The sequence below is a fragment of the Oncorhynchus mykiss genome, chromosome 4 (assembly GCF_057628025.1).
Source record: "Oncorhynchus mykiss isolate SJ-2025 chromosome 4, ASM5762802v1, whole genome shotgun sequence".
NCBI classification, from domain to species: domain Eukaryota; kingdom Metazoa; phylum Chordata; class Actinopteri; order Salmoniformes; family Salmonidae; genus Oncorhynchus; species Oncorhynchus mykiss.
In genome coordinates, this window is record NC_143025.1 from 62,962,229 (window position 1) to 62,979,152 (window position 16,924).

The 16,924-nt window shown below is 40.6% G+C and overlaps 1 protein-coding gene across 13 annotated transcripts in view; it reads right to left on the reverse strand.

Annotated features, from left to right (window-relative positions):
• The window catches only part of LOC110522125 (ephrin type-A receptor 7), a 76,866-nt gene extending 60,142 nt beyond the window's left edge, over positions 1-16,724 (reverse strand). For 5 of the 13 annotated variants that reach the window (XM_036975676.2, XM_090232519.1, XM_021600256.3 and 2 more), the window contains exons 1-3: positions 16,490-16,721; positions 14,739-14,803; positions 10,916-11,585 (exon numbers count right to left, since the gene is read on the reverse strand). In XM_036975676.2, coding sequence (XP_036831571.2) covers positions 10,916-11,585; positions 14,739-14,803; positions 16,490-16,583 — 829 coding nt within the window. In that variant the 5' untranslated portion in view covers positions 16,584-16,721. Of the gene's footprint in view, positions 1-10,915; positions 11,586-14,738; positions 14,804-16,489 lie in introns of all 13 variants that reach the window. The other 8 variants (XM_090232525.1, XM_090232523.1, XM_090232521.1 and 5 more) reach the window with 2 other exon arrangements.
• Between the last annotated feature and the right edge of the window lie 200 nt (positions 16,725-16,924).

The following is a 16,924-nucleotide window of genomic DNA, read 5'->3' on the forward strand; positions in this document are numbered from 1 at the left end:
GCACGTGGGGGTGTTGAATATGGCCAATATACCATGGCTCTGGGCTGTTCTTAGGCGGCGATACAACCCCGAGGTTGTTGCTATTATAAACTGGTTACCAACCTAATTAGAGCAGTAAAGATAAATGTTTTGTCACCCGTAGTATGCGGTCTGCCATACCACGGCTGTCAGTCAATCAGCATTCAGGACTCGAACCGCCCAGTTTATAATATACAATTATGACCGTGACACTGTGTCGTAGCTGGAGAGGGATGCCAATAGCTCTGGAGAAGCTGATTTCTTATGCATTACTTAACATTGGCTACAGGGTGTATACTGTGTGGCTTAGATGTAACTTGTGTGCTTGCCTGAGTAAATAGTATGTGTTGGGACATCCATCAAGCTCTGTTTACTGACATGTTATGTACACTACACTCTCTTTTATATGCTAATGAAATGTTGTTTTACTGCGTCCGCCTAGCAACAGGTGTTTTTACACTTTTCCACCTCTGTGGAAGAGGAAAACAATATTCAGGTAGCCTTCTGCACTTTCTATTAAATCTCCCTTTTTTTATATATATATAAAGAAAGAAAAGAAAGAGAAAGTACGCTGAACAACTGGGCTTTTTTCCCTGAGACATGTTCATCTTTCACCTTTAAAAGGCGAGGCGCCTAACCAGCTCCTGGAAACAGTGGCACAACACACACAGAAGTGGAGGGAGACATAGCTGAGACCCTGCAGGAACCCTCTTCGCAGGGGACGCAAATTTAGTTTGAATGTCTAAACCCTTCCAAACAAGCTACTTTCAAACACCTACACCTCCTGTGGGCTTTAGATGGGGGGGGGGGGGGAACAAGGCTACAGGGAGTGAAAAACTACAAAATGATCAGATTAGGAGTCTTAGCTAGAAAGAACCAGATTAAATGGTTAAAACTCCTAAAAACTATCATATTGTCGATAATTCTTCCCACATTGGCCCACCACGCACAGCTGGATTGGCTGGCTTGGCACATCCAGACAACTGCTCCATTCATCGGTGCTAACTGTGCTTAGGGGGAGATAAGTAGCTTTACCATGAGAAACAAAGAGAAGATTAGCATTCCCTTACACTGTGTTAGAGGGCGCACTCCCTGAGGAAGTGTCTGGTTAGATGTACCGAGCTAAGATCAAAACTAGCCTACCGATTTTTTTTTTATTTTTAAATCTACTCTGTTCTGGCTAACCAACAATTCCATATAATTTAAGTCTTAAAGTATTTGGGTTGTAGAATTAGAAATATACGCATCATTGGGAATGAAATCTAACAGGGAAATATGGTTTCAATTTCACAGCAAAATAGAACTGATTTAAATGATTTAGGCTGCTGATTTAGGCCCAGAGCAACAACAAAACAATATCATGGGTTTTATATACTGTATATTTCCACACTATGGAACAATACTGTGAAATTGTGATTTTTCTTATGTAAGATTAATGTAAGAGCTGTTTGAAAAGACCGCCTGAAATTTCCACCTGTTTTGGTGGGAGGGAGTTTTGGCATTCCATGGTGACATCACCACACAGTACATTAGTTAATAGACCAATAAGTAAGAGAGTTCTAAACCTCTCTGCCAATAACAGCTCATTTTCTGTTTTCCCCTCCCCACTCAGACCACTCCCCGACAGTCCTAGCAAAATTCTTGCTCGAGAAATTACTAAGAAGCTATTTTTGTTTCTTTTTGATGCTTTTAATTGAAAACAATCACTGCAAGGTGCTTAATTGTTACCCAGAAATGATTTGATATTGAGATAAAAACCACTGCATTGGACCTTTAAGTAAAATAGCAGGGCAATCTAATTACTACTGAATACATTATATTTCTGACAGTCCCATTTGTGTTGGCTCCACTTTGTCGTCCGTACTACCAAAGGAAGTATCTTTAGCCTCACTTGTAATTGTTCAAGTGTTAAACCTAAAGCCAAGACATCTATGTTAAGAATTAAGTCTTAGAAGAGAACATATTGTATCGGGTGTGGTGATTATCATGCCAGTACATCTGATTCAATAATCAATATGTACCGTAGTTTTGGTAAATGTCGCAACAGTTACAAAAGTCACATGATAGGAGTGAAGAAAACACAACATAATTTACTTATAACCAGTTCATAACTAGTTTCCAAACTTTTCAAAAGACATCTGCTCCTAATGCATTACAGCCTGTGCTGCTGCATGTTGTCAGAAATACAAATAAGCAACAATAAACTCCAGCACCTGTTTCCTCCCTCAGCTTTCATATTGATTTACTGCATGGATCTGCAGATGGAAAATGAAGGATGTTATCACATTAAATCAATTATATTACAGAATTTATAGCTCTGGTCCCGCCTGAGCAGAAACTGAACATAGCGTCCGTACAAAACTATAGCCTCTTCCAGAGAAAGAGAGAGGTCTTCACTTCTTTAATTCATCATGCAGGGTAAAGGCTTTCCAAATGAATTTCCAGTGACATGGAAAATGTCCCTGCCTAATCGTCTTTTATTTAGTTCATTTAACTCGCATGGCGACGGGAGAGAAAAGTCTTAAGGGCAGCTAGGCCGGGCAGCTACATTTTAATGGAGGATGTGGTCAGCTCTGAGAGGACCTCTGCTGAAAGACTTCTAAGGAAAGGAGAAGAGACTGTGCTGCTCTGGAGATAAAAGCAGTGGGCCAAAGGTTTACCCAGACCCAAAGCCCCCTGCAGCCACAACGGATCAGCACTCAAAATGTCCCCAGTCAGCAACTAAGCATTATATCCAGATTGTGCCAATGCCCCCCCACTCTCCCCACTCCCTTCCACCCCACTCCAATCCCCATGGTCCCACTACTGTGACAGAAAGGACTGAAACACAGGGACAATGTCAAACCAGCCGCTAGTTTCCCCACCGTGGTCCAGCCCCCTTGGCCTCCAGTGACACAAAGGTGTCCATTTGCCCTCAGATGGCCGTGCTGCCGTGCACGCTGCTCCAGAGACAGCCAGAGCCCCTCAGGAGGCCAAGAGAACCATCGATCAAGATTTGACAACCAACCACACCAAAATTAAACCCAGTTCCTGTCCTGACAACCAACCACACCAAATGTATAGCCAGTTCCTGTCCTGACAACCAACCACACCAAATCTAAAACCAGTTCCTGTCCTGACAACCAACCACACCAAATATATACCCAGTTCCTGTCCTGACAACCAACCACACCAAATCTAAAACCAGTTCCTGTCCTGACAACCAACCACACCAAATATATACCCAGTTCCTGTCCTGACAACCAACCACACCAAATATATACCCAGTTCCTGTCCTGACAACCAACCACACCAAATATATACCCAGTTCCTGTCCTGACAACCAACCACACCAAATATATACCCAGTTCCTGTCCTGACAACCAACCACACCAAATATATACCCAGTTCCTGTCCTGACAACTAACCACACCAAATATATACCCAGTTCCTGTCCTGACAACCAACCACACCAAATATATATCCAGTTCCTGTCCTGACAACCAACCACACCAAATATATACCCAGTTCCTGTCCTGACAACCAACCACACCAAATATATACCCAGTTCCTGTCATGACAACCAGCCACACCAAATATATACCTAGTTCCTGTCCTGACAACCAACCACACCAAATATATACCCAGTTCCTGTCCTGACAACCAACCACACCAAATATATACCCAGTTCCTGTCCTGACAACCAACCACACCAAATATATACCCAGTTCCTGTCCTGACAACCAACCACACCAACTATATACCCAGTTCCTGTCCTGACAACCAACCACACCAAATATATATCCAGTTCCTGTCCTGACAACCAACCACACCAAATATATACCTAGTTCCTGTCCTGACAACCAACCACACCAAATATATACCCAGTTCCTGTCCTGACAACCAACCACACCAAATATATACCCAGTTCCTGTCCTGACAACCAATCACACCAAATATATACCCAGTTCCTGTCATGACAACCAATCACACCAAATATATACCCAGTTCCTGTCCGTGGCTGCTCCAGTTAAAAAAAGCGCTAATGGATTATGGATTATTATTATCATGATAATTAGAACAAACTTGCTTTTTTTGCATCTGAACAAGCAGTATCACTGAGATGCTTTGCTTACGTGAGCAGATAAAATTATTTGGAGTGGGGAAAAACAGACAGCTTGAGTCAAAAGAACATGATCTGTTTTATAATTTTTTATAACTTGCTTAAATGTTTTATTTGGTAATAACCTAGCACAGAAACACACTCATTGTCTGCCTCACAAAGTAGCTTGTATTCCTCTGTGCAGTGCTTTTGCTCTTTGTAACCCCTAGTTATGAGAAAAGGGCAGTTTCTTCTGCTTCTCATTAATATAACGTAGCATAGTTCCTTCCTCAGAGAAATGTAAAGAGCACAAAATGGTTTAAATTGTGAATTTGGGGAGCTTTTGAATTGTAAATGTGGACAGTTAACAAGGCATTCATTTGAATGTTGGATCCAATGTCTCTCCCTTTTAAATATATACTACCACTTCCGAATGAGAAACAAAATAATACAAAATCAAACTTAGTCTCCTAGCTGCACAATGCTGCCAGGCCTGACATTCTGCAGGAACGTCCACATGTCAAATGAAATGCAAATGCCTCGTTCTCCTAACAAAAAAGGTTTTACCGGGCTCACTCTTTTCCATTCATTTTGGTTTGGTAAATATTTCTATCAAAGTCATATGCAAAACTAGAATAGCCGATATGCATCGATTCACATGATTATAGGCCTTAATCTAACATTAATCTATATTGGGCAATATCAAACGAAAAGAAAACTGTATTATCTTTCATGTTTGCTCCTACTGTTTGTCATTCTTGCAGATATGATATGTATAGATAAAAGTGGATATAATGAGGGTATAAAATCCACACCTAAAAGTATCCGGCATAAGTCTCCCCGCAGACAACACGTTGTTGCTCGCTTGCTGCCTGGTCATTGGTAAAAAGGTTTTTATTTCACCTCGCTTGATAAGCTGCTGGAACTAACTCATGTACATATGAATATAAATCAGATAGTAAAACATAAACCACTTCAAACGTGTCGGGACACACCAACGTGTCCAGAAGACACTAACAGATTACATTTATTTAACCAACTTCGCTGAATAACTGTTGATCAAATGGGGCAAAATCAAATAAATTATCCCTCTGGTAAGCACTCTGTGAGTCATGCTAGTTCAAAATGGAGAGTAACTAACTGACACACATTAATCATCTATAGATGTGTCACTAAATAAGAGCTGTCAGGCCAAATTAGAGACCCAAGTTGAATTTCATGAATAGACAGAATCCTGGTAAACATTCTCTGTTTTAAAGCAAACAAAGACAACGAGGAGAGATATGTGGGTAGACATTGTTGACCCTAAAATGGAGACCTGTCAGATTGTGTCATTTCCAATGTGACACTGGGGTCTCTCATTGGCTATGCATAAGGTCAGGGAATATTAACTTCCTTTACACATGGCTACAAACAAGGACGGGCTGGACAATGGAGGCCTGCCTCTTGCGCTTAGTAACGTGAGCGCCCTGGATGACAGGACACTGCCAAGATGGAAGATGGATGATCGCAGCAGATGACCCTTGGTCATCAAAAGAGTCACCTCTCCGGCTCCCTCTCTCTCCGCACAACAATAGCCCCTTCCGCGTGCCTCAGCAGTCCTCATCTCCACTTGCACTAACAGGTTCAGACACCTCCATCGATCCCCAGTTCCATACCTCTTGAGATTGCGGGCTTTACTTCTCTTTGGCTATCTAAACTGTGGCACAGATGTCTTTTTTTGTAATTGCTCAGCCGCTGACTCTTGGGAGGCATGCTATCGGACAGGCGAACACGATGTCAGAAGACAACGTCTTGCCATTTAGTGGTACTGTCCCTGTGGGTGAAAGTGATATGTGACTGGGCCCGGGGTCTTAGCACCTAGCTGTGTGTCAGGGAGGGCCTTGTCTGTTGTCAGCGAGGCTCTCTCCTCTGGGAGCTCTGCAGACTGGTGGCTCTGCACTTCAATCTTCCTTTAAGAGGAAAATCAATAACTTATTACATAAGCTCACACTTTTTCCCACTTACACCCAGAGCAGGCAGAGGGGGGACTTAGAAATGTGCTTGGAAGTGCTCTGTAGCATGAAAGCCTAGTGTTTTTTTTCCCAGTGACTTGTTCTCCTTGTACAAAACAGGCACATGCTCTATTACACAGTAACTATACATTTGGGGTGTGTAAATAGTTGAGGGTGTTTACTATCTACGTGTCTCTCCAGCTACTAACAAAACAAGCACTACAATTTCCAGCAAAATGAACAATAATATCCCAAACTTGGTAAACATGTATAAGCCAACATACAAAACAAATTGATTTTCAGATTCGATGTAAGCTGTCGACCATGTTTGTGTTCAAAGGCAATAGATACAATGGCACATCTGTGCCTATATCACTCTGCTACCTGCCAGGTCAAACAAAAACAACAGGAACAACCCTGAAGCTGTGGAAGAATGCAGCTATTTACAGGAAGTTAGCCAACACTGGCGGTGACAAGACTAGCCACCATCTATCCCCAAATTACTTCAATCTTGAGTGATTTGAATCCAGTTGCGTCTCCTGGTGATTCCGTGTGTACCGTTATTTGCATAATTAAGCTTGGTAGCGGTTACAAAGGACCGCCATTTGGAGCATTAAATTCACACCTTATCAATCAGGAGGAGCGTCAAGATGCATGGGGTCCCCTGACTCCTGGCTTCCTTTGAAATGCTAAGTAGTTGCCTGGGCCTGGAGCTGGGTTGGGGCCTCTCTCCCCTTCACACAGACACACCTTGGCTTCTGTGGTCAACCTAGGTCCTTCCCTCAGGGGCCTCGGCCCATCAATCAGCCCCAGACTAACTCCTGTCCGACTTCCTGACACCCCAAGATGGATGGTATCAGTGTATGCAGGATGCTATATCCTTTCATTAATTCTCTTGTTAGCATGTAGTGATAGCTCTGGGATAAGGTTTTGTTTTTATCTGTTTACTGGAGGTACCAAGCCTTTCACACTGGAGAAATAGTTGAGCAGGTCAATAGTTAATCAGTTTTCAGGATAGGCTACTAAAAAGGGCAACTCCGACACATTTAACATTTGGGTTGCTATAATGAAGTATTTAGCAATCTCCTACACAGTTTCAGTGTATATCATAATTTCACGTATATTGATTCTTTAGTGATGAGGAGGATCCCTGAGATGACAAATAAAATCTGTAGTTTTTTGATCATAGTGGAACTCCCTGCTATATGTTGCTCTGGTTGTCCAATAACATCTGGAAATATTTCAAACAGACGCTCAGAAACCTAATGACATTTACTGCCAGCTTACTCCAATATACTTCTGTTGTTCAAGGCTCAAAGTCCCATAATTCCATTCTGCAAAACCACTCCCACCATCACCGATGTAGTTGCGTGGACATATATTTTTATGGTTACTGCTCTCCGGGATCCTTGAGACGTCACTACCCTGAACCCTAACCCCTATCCTTACCCTAACCTTAACCCTTAACTTAACCATTTGAAATGTCAACTTCGATGGGGTAGGCACGTCCCAAGGATCACTAATTGCAAGGAACATATTTTCGTAGCGAATTACTTGTTATCTTTTTTTTATTAGTTCCAATAGGTCTTCAGTGTTGTTGGATGGATGCTTGGACAGTTCTTAAGGTTGTATTTGGCTTCTTTTTTTAAAACACTTTATTTCAGATGCAGCTGGGTTAGCTATGTAGCTAGCTAGCATGGCTAATATTAGCACCAAAGATACAGGCTTCAAGCATCAGACTAGGATTCCGTAGTGATGTGCCTGTACATTTCATAACACGCCTGCATGTTTTTTGACTGTTGTTTAAGACAGCCACTAAGATTAAACTTGGCTGTAATTGTTGCAAACACTATTATTTCTGATATAGCAGTCGGGCTAGCTAACTATCAGATACAGTAACTTAGGGTTAGCAATCATTAGAATATAAATTATAATTATTTTTGAGTGTAATGCAATTGATTGGTGACAATGACATGAACATACATTCAGCATGATATTCATGTAAACATTAAAATATATTTACAACCCAAAAGTAAAGTGAAATGGACTCATAACTTATGACATAAGCTTCACCTGAGCTTGCTAGCCAACTAAACAAACTGAAGATTGGGCAGAGCATTGCATCTTGGGAGGTGAAATGCACTCTGGGAATTGTAGTATACTGTATGTGAGGGCAATGCCGATGATAAAAAAAAATACAAAAATAAGGAATTGTGCAATATGACTAACAAAAATGTATTTAAAATCTTACAGTTGTGCATTTATACTAACATCATAATAACTGGTTCTAAAGTGGTGGAATTGTCCTTTAACAACATAATTATGTGTTAAAATTGGACAACATACAGGTCAATAGTTATTCAGCTCTCAGGAGTTGGTTGCTTAGGAACAATTATGTGATGTGTTAAAATTGGAAAACATACATTCCTGGGGTTCGAGAACAACTCAGGAAAAAAACACAAGGGCCCTCTCTTTCTCAAAATGATTTTCTCCATTTCAGTGAGTGGGCCACTGCTGAACAGAACCTGAACATGAATGCCCACTATTTTAACACCACACACTTGTATGCAAATAAACCCTGCGCACGCTGCAGGACACTTCAAATGGGCCTTTTTCAAAACCCACAACATTGAATCTCCTAACACTGGGAGAGAGAGAGAGAAAGACAGGCATTTATAGTGCTGCAGATTGCCACACACAAAGAGTTAAACAGAGACAGAGACAGGGAGGGAGAGGACTGAAAGACATGCAGCCCTTCTCCGGTGACGGTGATGAATGAGCGGATCACAACGCGTTCTGGAGGAGGCTGCTGCATCCACCGAGGGGGGGGGGGCTGCTAGTCCTCGAATGACATGACTGACAGCTCAACTCACTCGCTCCTCCTTCAACCTTCTCCTCGATATATCACAGACGGCCATTTTATAGTTGGGGGATACCGTAGATATTGAAAATGGGACAGTGGGGGAACGTATGAGGGAATGTGTATCTCTGATCTATATAGCGAGGCGCAGTATCCCGTTGAGGAGGCTAAAAGGGAGGCCTGGGTAAAGACTGTATGAAATCCAACGCAAGTACTTTAGCTGTACTGTTGTAGGGCAATGACCTGCAGGATACGCTAGTCGTGGTTACAAAGGACAAAAAACATCTTCCATCCTAGGCCCCATTGCAGTGGTGTTCAACCGATGGAAAACTTGAGTATTTTCCCCTTTGATTTGCTCCAAGAGGAAACCCCTGAATGGGCAGTTTAATATCACCACATATCTGAGAAGCTGCTGATGCTGCACTATGATGTTCATTTTATTTAGATTAACTACCCCCATAATACAATAGCCAACCATGCCCCAATCGAAATAAATCTCTTATAAAGTTAAGGGCAAGTTTTGTTCTACGTTGGATCAGTTCATTGCCTGGGATGGGCAACAGTTCAGTTTAAGCAGGCCATGTGCACAATGCTTTACAAGCAGAAGAGCAGGAATAAAGCAGGCATTTTTTTAGACAAAGCTTTTAGACTATATGCTACATTGTTTGCTCCTTTGGAAGTGAATCAGAAAATGGCCCAAATTGCTTTTTAATGTAGCTTTTGTCCCTGGGGCAGAATTGCACACCTACTTACCAAAATAACATCAACAACACCAGAAAAAAAGACTCCTGGGTGTTGAACGAGCTCTACCACATTTGAGGGAACATAACTCAAGAGGCAATTTTTTATTTCTGATAATATCACCTAAGTACACTTCACAGGGTAGAGGGTATATGCCGAACACGCTGGCGAAGGACCATGTTTGGCAGTAGTGGCCTAAAAGTGGCTAGCCTACTTATTATTACTTGTCAGTACCCCTCGTAAGCTGCTTTAATGGACATTGTGAAGGGGAAAAAATGTTTGGCTGACAAGACAGGGCACTTAAGCTATGTGACCTAAGTAGTTCTCCTTTAATCCAACGTGATTTTTATCTTACAAGTCAGGTGGCCACTGAAAATAATCCTTTGTGCAATTATAGTGACATAAAGCATTTTAATGCTAATTGCCGAGGCTTGGTGCTAGGACCAAACAACACAGCCAAGCTTGACTGTAATTGCGTTTCCTGTTAGGTCCCTTCATAAATATCCCGAGGCCTACATGCCACAGTATGGCGGCTATTTGTTTCCCTTTCTGTCAGGGTCGTTTGGATTGGGCAGAGGGATACTGAAATATTGGATGGACTTCCTTCAGACCTGTGTATTCTGCAAGTGATTGCCTTGGCCAGTAGCCATCCATAGAGGTAAGTGCTCTTGCAGAGGAGTATTGAGCTAAACTGAAGTGCAAGTTATCATTTAATCCCAGTGTCAACAGAACCACGGATATAAATTAAGAGCCCGCTAATCAAACAATTAACATGGATTCCAATTATAACACTGAGGATTTCTGGGCCTCCATACTTTATCCATCATTATTATTGCCTTCAAATCAGCTGCTTTAATTTTATTTGCCACCACAACTATTCAATGTGGCCTAACTTGTAATTTGCATGCTTTGCATAATTAAAAACTAAAATGCTCAACAGATTTTTTTTCTGGTGTTTAGGCATGGCATGGGTGATTCTGTGCGATAATGATTCAAAGGGGAAAAAAACTATTCTAAACATGTACATTTGAATGAGGCACATTTTCTGCTTACCAATAAGTTTAATATTTCCCTAATTAAAACAATGTTTGGAGTTCAGTAATATTTCTCAATATTGCAAACTGACGTTTTTTCAGAGGATGGAAAAATCTATGCCACTGATGAAAACTGAGTATGGATAGAATATATACAGCGAGGTTACTATACTGTAACTGTACTCACGTTCACATGCATCGCCCTTCTGATGAAATCCCGCTTTGCATATACATTTCCCTATAGGCACCAGCCATTCCCCCTCTGCGCTGCAGTGCATCTTGGGAGAGTTGTCGGCCTCCTCCTCGGCGTCACTGACACATGTGCCCTCGACCTCGACCAGAGAGGAGAACTCTGACCCCGTCACTGTGTCTGGGAAAGTGGCCAGGTTCTCAATGATGGACCAGCACTTCTTGTAATAAACTTTGACAGAGACCAGAGCGATGCATGCCCCTACATCCTGGAAGGCCAGGTAAAACCCTCGTCTGGACAGCGGCCCAATGATGCGTACTTCTGTATTCAGCTTCATCTTCCTCTCTCCCAGGTCCCCCTGGGTGAAGCTCTCGTCTGCTGCGATTGTGTCAATTTTCACGTACTGGTTCTCTCGTATATTCCTGCCGACTTCCGAATCGGTTTCCTGATAATACAAGTTGAATGTCTCCTTGCACGTGCCCACCACACCGGGTAGACTGTTACAATCCCTCAAGGTGAACTTCAGTTCCACAAAAATCCTCTGGGCATCGCCCTTCTCTATCCAGCTAGTCCGAAGCCAGTTGTTCTGATTCGGCTCCATGACCTGACAAACCTGGTATGTGCGAATGGGGGTGTAGTTTTCATCCAACCCGCTGATCTCTTCCCACTAAAAAAAAGAAAAGAAGAACAGAGCACAAGTTTGGTACATTTACATTGATTGGCTCTCATCAGCGATGTATTTTTTGCAACGAAATCAAAACCCGACGATGTAAATGACGGACGTTTTTTATGTCCTACTGTGGTATTGCTTCAACGCAGTGTCTTTGTATGTAATAGATGGTAATGAAGTAGTGTGAAAGCTGCACAAATGAATAATAAAGGTGCATAAAGGTGGTGCAGCAAAATGTTATTCCAAGTACATAGGGAAAGAAAAGACCTGTTATTGGAGCACTTTCTGAAAAATGTGTCATCCATCATGCTTTTAATCTATTTGTCAACTATTATACATAACCCATAAACGTATCACTGTTATTCTGAAATCAGGCCCAAAGAAATATTAGGAAATACTAACAGAAACTAACAGAGTAAATACAGTGCCTTCAGAAAGTATTCATACCCTCTCGACTTTTTCCACATTTTGTTGTGTTACAAAATAAATCTACACACAATTCCCATAATGACAAAGTCATTTTTTTTTTAGAAAGGTTTACAAATGTATTGAAAATGAAATACAGAAAAAACTAATTTACATAAGTATTCACAGTCACATACATGTTAGAATCACCTTTGGCAGTGATTACAGCTGTAGGTCTTTCTGGGTAAGTCTCTAAGAGCTTTCCACACCTGGATTGTACAATACATATCTTTTTTTTTAATTCAAGCTCTGTCAAGTTAGTTGTTGATCACTGCTAGACAGCCATTTTAATGTCTTGCCATATATTTTCAAGCTGATTAAAGTCAATGTCACCTTGGTAAGCAATTCCAGTGTATATTTGGCCTTGGGTTTTAGGATATTGTCCCACTGAAAGGTGAATTTGTCTCCCAGTGTCTCTAGGATTTTGCCTGTGCTTAGTTCTATTCCATTTATTTTTATCCTAAAAAAACTCGGTAGTCCTTGCCGATGACAAGCATACCCATAACATGATGAAGCCCCCACATGCTTGAAAATATGAATAGTGGTACTCAGTGATGTGTTGCGTTGGATTTGCCCCAAACATAAAGATTTGTATTCAGGACAAACATTTAATTTCTTTGCCACATTATTTGTAGTTTTACTTTAGTGCCTTATTGCAAAAAAATATGCATGTTTCCTTCCTCTCCGGCAACTGAGTTAGGAAGGGCACCTGTATCTTTGTAGTGACTGGGTGTATTGATACACCATCCAAAGCGTAATTAATAACTTCACCAAGCTCAAAGGGATATTCAATATGCTCGACTGAGGGACCTTACAGATAATTGTAAGTCTTGGGTACAGAGATGATGTAGTCATTCAAAAATCACATTAAACACTTTTATTGAGTGAGTCCAAGCAACTTATAATGTGACTTATTAAGCAATATTTTTTTATTCCTGATCTTATTTAGGCTTGCCATAACAAAGGGGTTGAATACTTATTGACTGAAGACATTTCAGCTTTCCATGTGTAATTCTTTTGTAAAAATGTCTAAAAACATCACTTTAACATTATGAGATATTGTGTGTAGGCCAGTGACACAAAATCTCAATTTAATCTATTTCAAATTCAGGCTATAAGACAACATCATGTGGAAAAAGTCAAGAGGTGTGAATACTTTCTGAAGGCACTGTAAGTATACCTGATAAGCATAAAAACAAATGATGGCTCAATTGAGATTACTTCCATACCCGACTTTCCAATCACATTACTTACATTTGTGTTTATTTTTTAAATGTTTTTATTTATGAAAATGTAAAAAAATATTTAGGGACAAGCTATTATGGAAAGTTGACTTGAGGCCTAGGCTACATCAAAAACAAAATGAATATCTCTTCACTTAAATGCCACCCATCCAATAGATTTTCAGGACTGCTACTACTGACATCAATTAACATAAACAAACATCCCACCCAAATGGTCTTTGTCGAACTCAGTCCGACACTGTGGAAATTTGAAAAAGCTTGCCTCTGGATAGGGTGGCTGTCAATTACCGAGAGGCACATATGCATGGTAATGAGTCAGCCAGATATAATTATACTGGACCATGTTGAAATTTCCCATTCCAATTAGCCCTAGATTTTCCTCGTTAGTAGGTCTACAAAGCCCATTCCCGACACCAATAAAGAAAATCTGACTACGAGTTATGAGATAGTATGTCATAACTATTAGATAGTAAGTCATTATTATGAGATATATAAATCATAATTCTGAGATATATAAGTCATAATTCTGAGATATGTAAGTCATAATAATGAGATAGTAGGTCTGGATTTTAAAGGGGCAATCTGGGATTCAAACCTAAACAAAAACAAAACCTATTCCCTACCACTTGTTTGGTAAACAGCTGAGGAATGGTGCAGGAGAAATGTAACCACTCTCATACATAGACAGAAGGACTCTCACATATGGAAGCAAGGACTGACCATCCATGATAGTTTAACCATGTTTTGAAGCTGTACCGTTTTGTTTACAATTACATTGTTTACGAAAAATGGAGTAAAATAAGCATATATTTGGGGTTCTGGTGGGGTAAGAACGTTGCTCATGCATTTCTAAGTTACATTCCTCAATAATAGATGGCTATACAGTATATTAATAATTTAAAAGTAAAAAAAAATTGATGTACCAATCCCAGATTGCCTCTTTAATTGAGGCACCAACTCACATAAAAAAAAAACATTTTAATACATTAATATGGAACAATATCACCACAAACTCTCTCTCTCTCGCTCTCTCTCACACACACACACACACACACACACACACACACACACACACACACAACGTGTGATTGACTTTAGGACATACATATGGTTGTCCTTGAATGTTGCGGAGGGCCTGATGCAAAGTACACATTGGATTCATGTAATACAGATCGCCTAAATGCATATCATTATAATGATTTACATATCTCATAATGACGTGCTATCTCATAATTATGACTTACTATCTCATAATAATAACATACTATCTCATAATAATGACTTACTTTCTCATGACTCGTAGTCAGATGTATTTATTACTTGTGGTGGGAAAGGACTTCCACATGGAGCATGATAACGGTGAAAAAAATAGGGTTGATTTAAGTATTTTATGTGAATGTTCTCAGAAGTGTGTAGGCTAGTTAGTGTCCGTCCCACTTACCCCACTAGGAGGATAGGATATCCACTCCAGCTCTGTCTGCTGCGCCTTGGAATCCAACAGAATCACTAGCGACAGGAAATAAAATGGTAGAGCAAGCGATTAAATCTCTGAATGTCTGTTCGCTGAATATGACTAATAATCTATAAAAGTCTACTTTGCTGCTAGATGAGTAGACAGACGTATGACCCACTTTCTGCAGCCAGCTATTAAAATGAACATTTACAGGCAGAGCAGACGGGCATTGATGGCAATACCTTTCACCTAAATGACACTGCATGAGAATACTGCTATATATTCAAGACATTGCAGCACCAAACACTGGATAAACACATGTTCCTTCCTATAAAGACTTTGGACAACTTGTAACGTTATCTTCATTTATCTAAAAAAGTAAGTGTTGTGTGTGACAACTTTGTGTTCCATGTAGCCTGCAAACCACATAACATGAGGTAAAATAGCAAAAAAGTCACAATCGATCTGTGTGTCTTTTAAGTATGCATGCATGCTGGTGCAATAAGGTCAGACGAGAACACCTGCCTCTCTCTATACGTAAATCTAGCACATTAAAAATCAACGCATGAGTCCTTGCTGTGCCCGGGCGACAGGCGTACGAACAACAGGAAAATTATCCCAAAACAGTTCAGATGTAGTCAACCAACGGCGACATGAATTTGGTGTAAAGTGTCACTTGTAAAATATATCGGGTATAGGCATTCAATAGATTATTAGCGGGTAGTCACGGCCGAACCATTCACCGAATACAGCCTGAGAGCGCACTGCCGATTTGTCTCCATAGAACGCAGGGCCGTGAGAGAGTATGTTTGTTAACGGCGTTATTATATGCTTAATATCTTAATATCTGTTAAATATATTGATCAGACATACGAGCATATATATAGCCCTATATGCTTTTAAAAAATAATTTACACAGACAGTTTCAAACTTCAGACGGACACTTCAGTAGACTATGTCAGAATCAATACAATGTGTTTACGAACACAATAATCCCCGTATAAGTGAAGGTCAACACCTTGGTGCCATTTTAATCTTATTTCTCTCCTTCCAATTATATTTATTTATTAATACGCGTATTTCTTTAGCAAGATGAACATAACTGCCTTTGGTTTATTTCAAGTGCATAGTGATCTTTCTATCGCTCTGTGTATGTGATATAGACTTTCCTTGCGCGCTCTGAGCATGCCAGTTTGTAGAAAAACTGATTTATTTAAGGTATTTCAAACATGAACTCCTGTAATGACAATGAGGTTTACTGTGTACTATATTTATGGTGTCTAATGCGATAGTAATTCGCTTATCCAACGATCATAGAAGTTAATTCCTAGTCATAATGTATGTATGATATGACACTGAGTGGCATGACAGTCTTCCTAAATGTAGACTTGTAGCCTTGAAAACTAAAATGTAACCATCGTCCGTACGGAGCCTTATTTTTGATTGGGTGCCATGCGTAAAAGCCTGCTAAGATAGCCTACAACGGACCGTTTGTCACACAAACGCTGTGTGAATGAGCACATAGACTGCGATCTACTGAGTAACAACACTCTAAGTCACTGAACTAATGTCATGACATATTGCATTTGACAGATTTCACAAATACAGGAATGATCGTTCGTGCGCAAGAAACAGAATGTCAGGGTGTGCGCTGTCTTTGGATATCACTTCGCGCCATTGCCGATCAGTTTTCGGGATGTAGCCTGGATGATGAGAGGGTATCAAACTTTATTACATACCTTCTTTCGCATTCTGTGCTTTTCCAGTGTCCATAAAACAACATAAATGAATGCAAAATGTAATCCACAAACACGGAATCGACGTGGAACCCATGTTGTAAATGGAAGTTAGCTAGACAGTATTCGCTTTTCCACCGTGGCGTGTGCTTCCCATTGACGACGCTAAACCCCCTGCTACTTTAGGTTAATGTACAAGAAACTGCCGTCTCTCACTCAAATAGCATCAGCAGCTGCTGGGCGGGGACTGTAACACAACAGATGTCACTAAACTAGACTGATAGAGGGATTATCCACTCACGGCTCGTAGAAAAAGATCATGTGCAAGCTTTGTGACCAATACATTCTTTGCAGATTCTGTTCTTAGACATAAGGCATAAAATATGATTTTAGGAAATGTTACAGTCTAGTCCTCTTTGGCCAAGTTGAACATCTTTT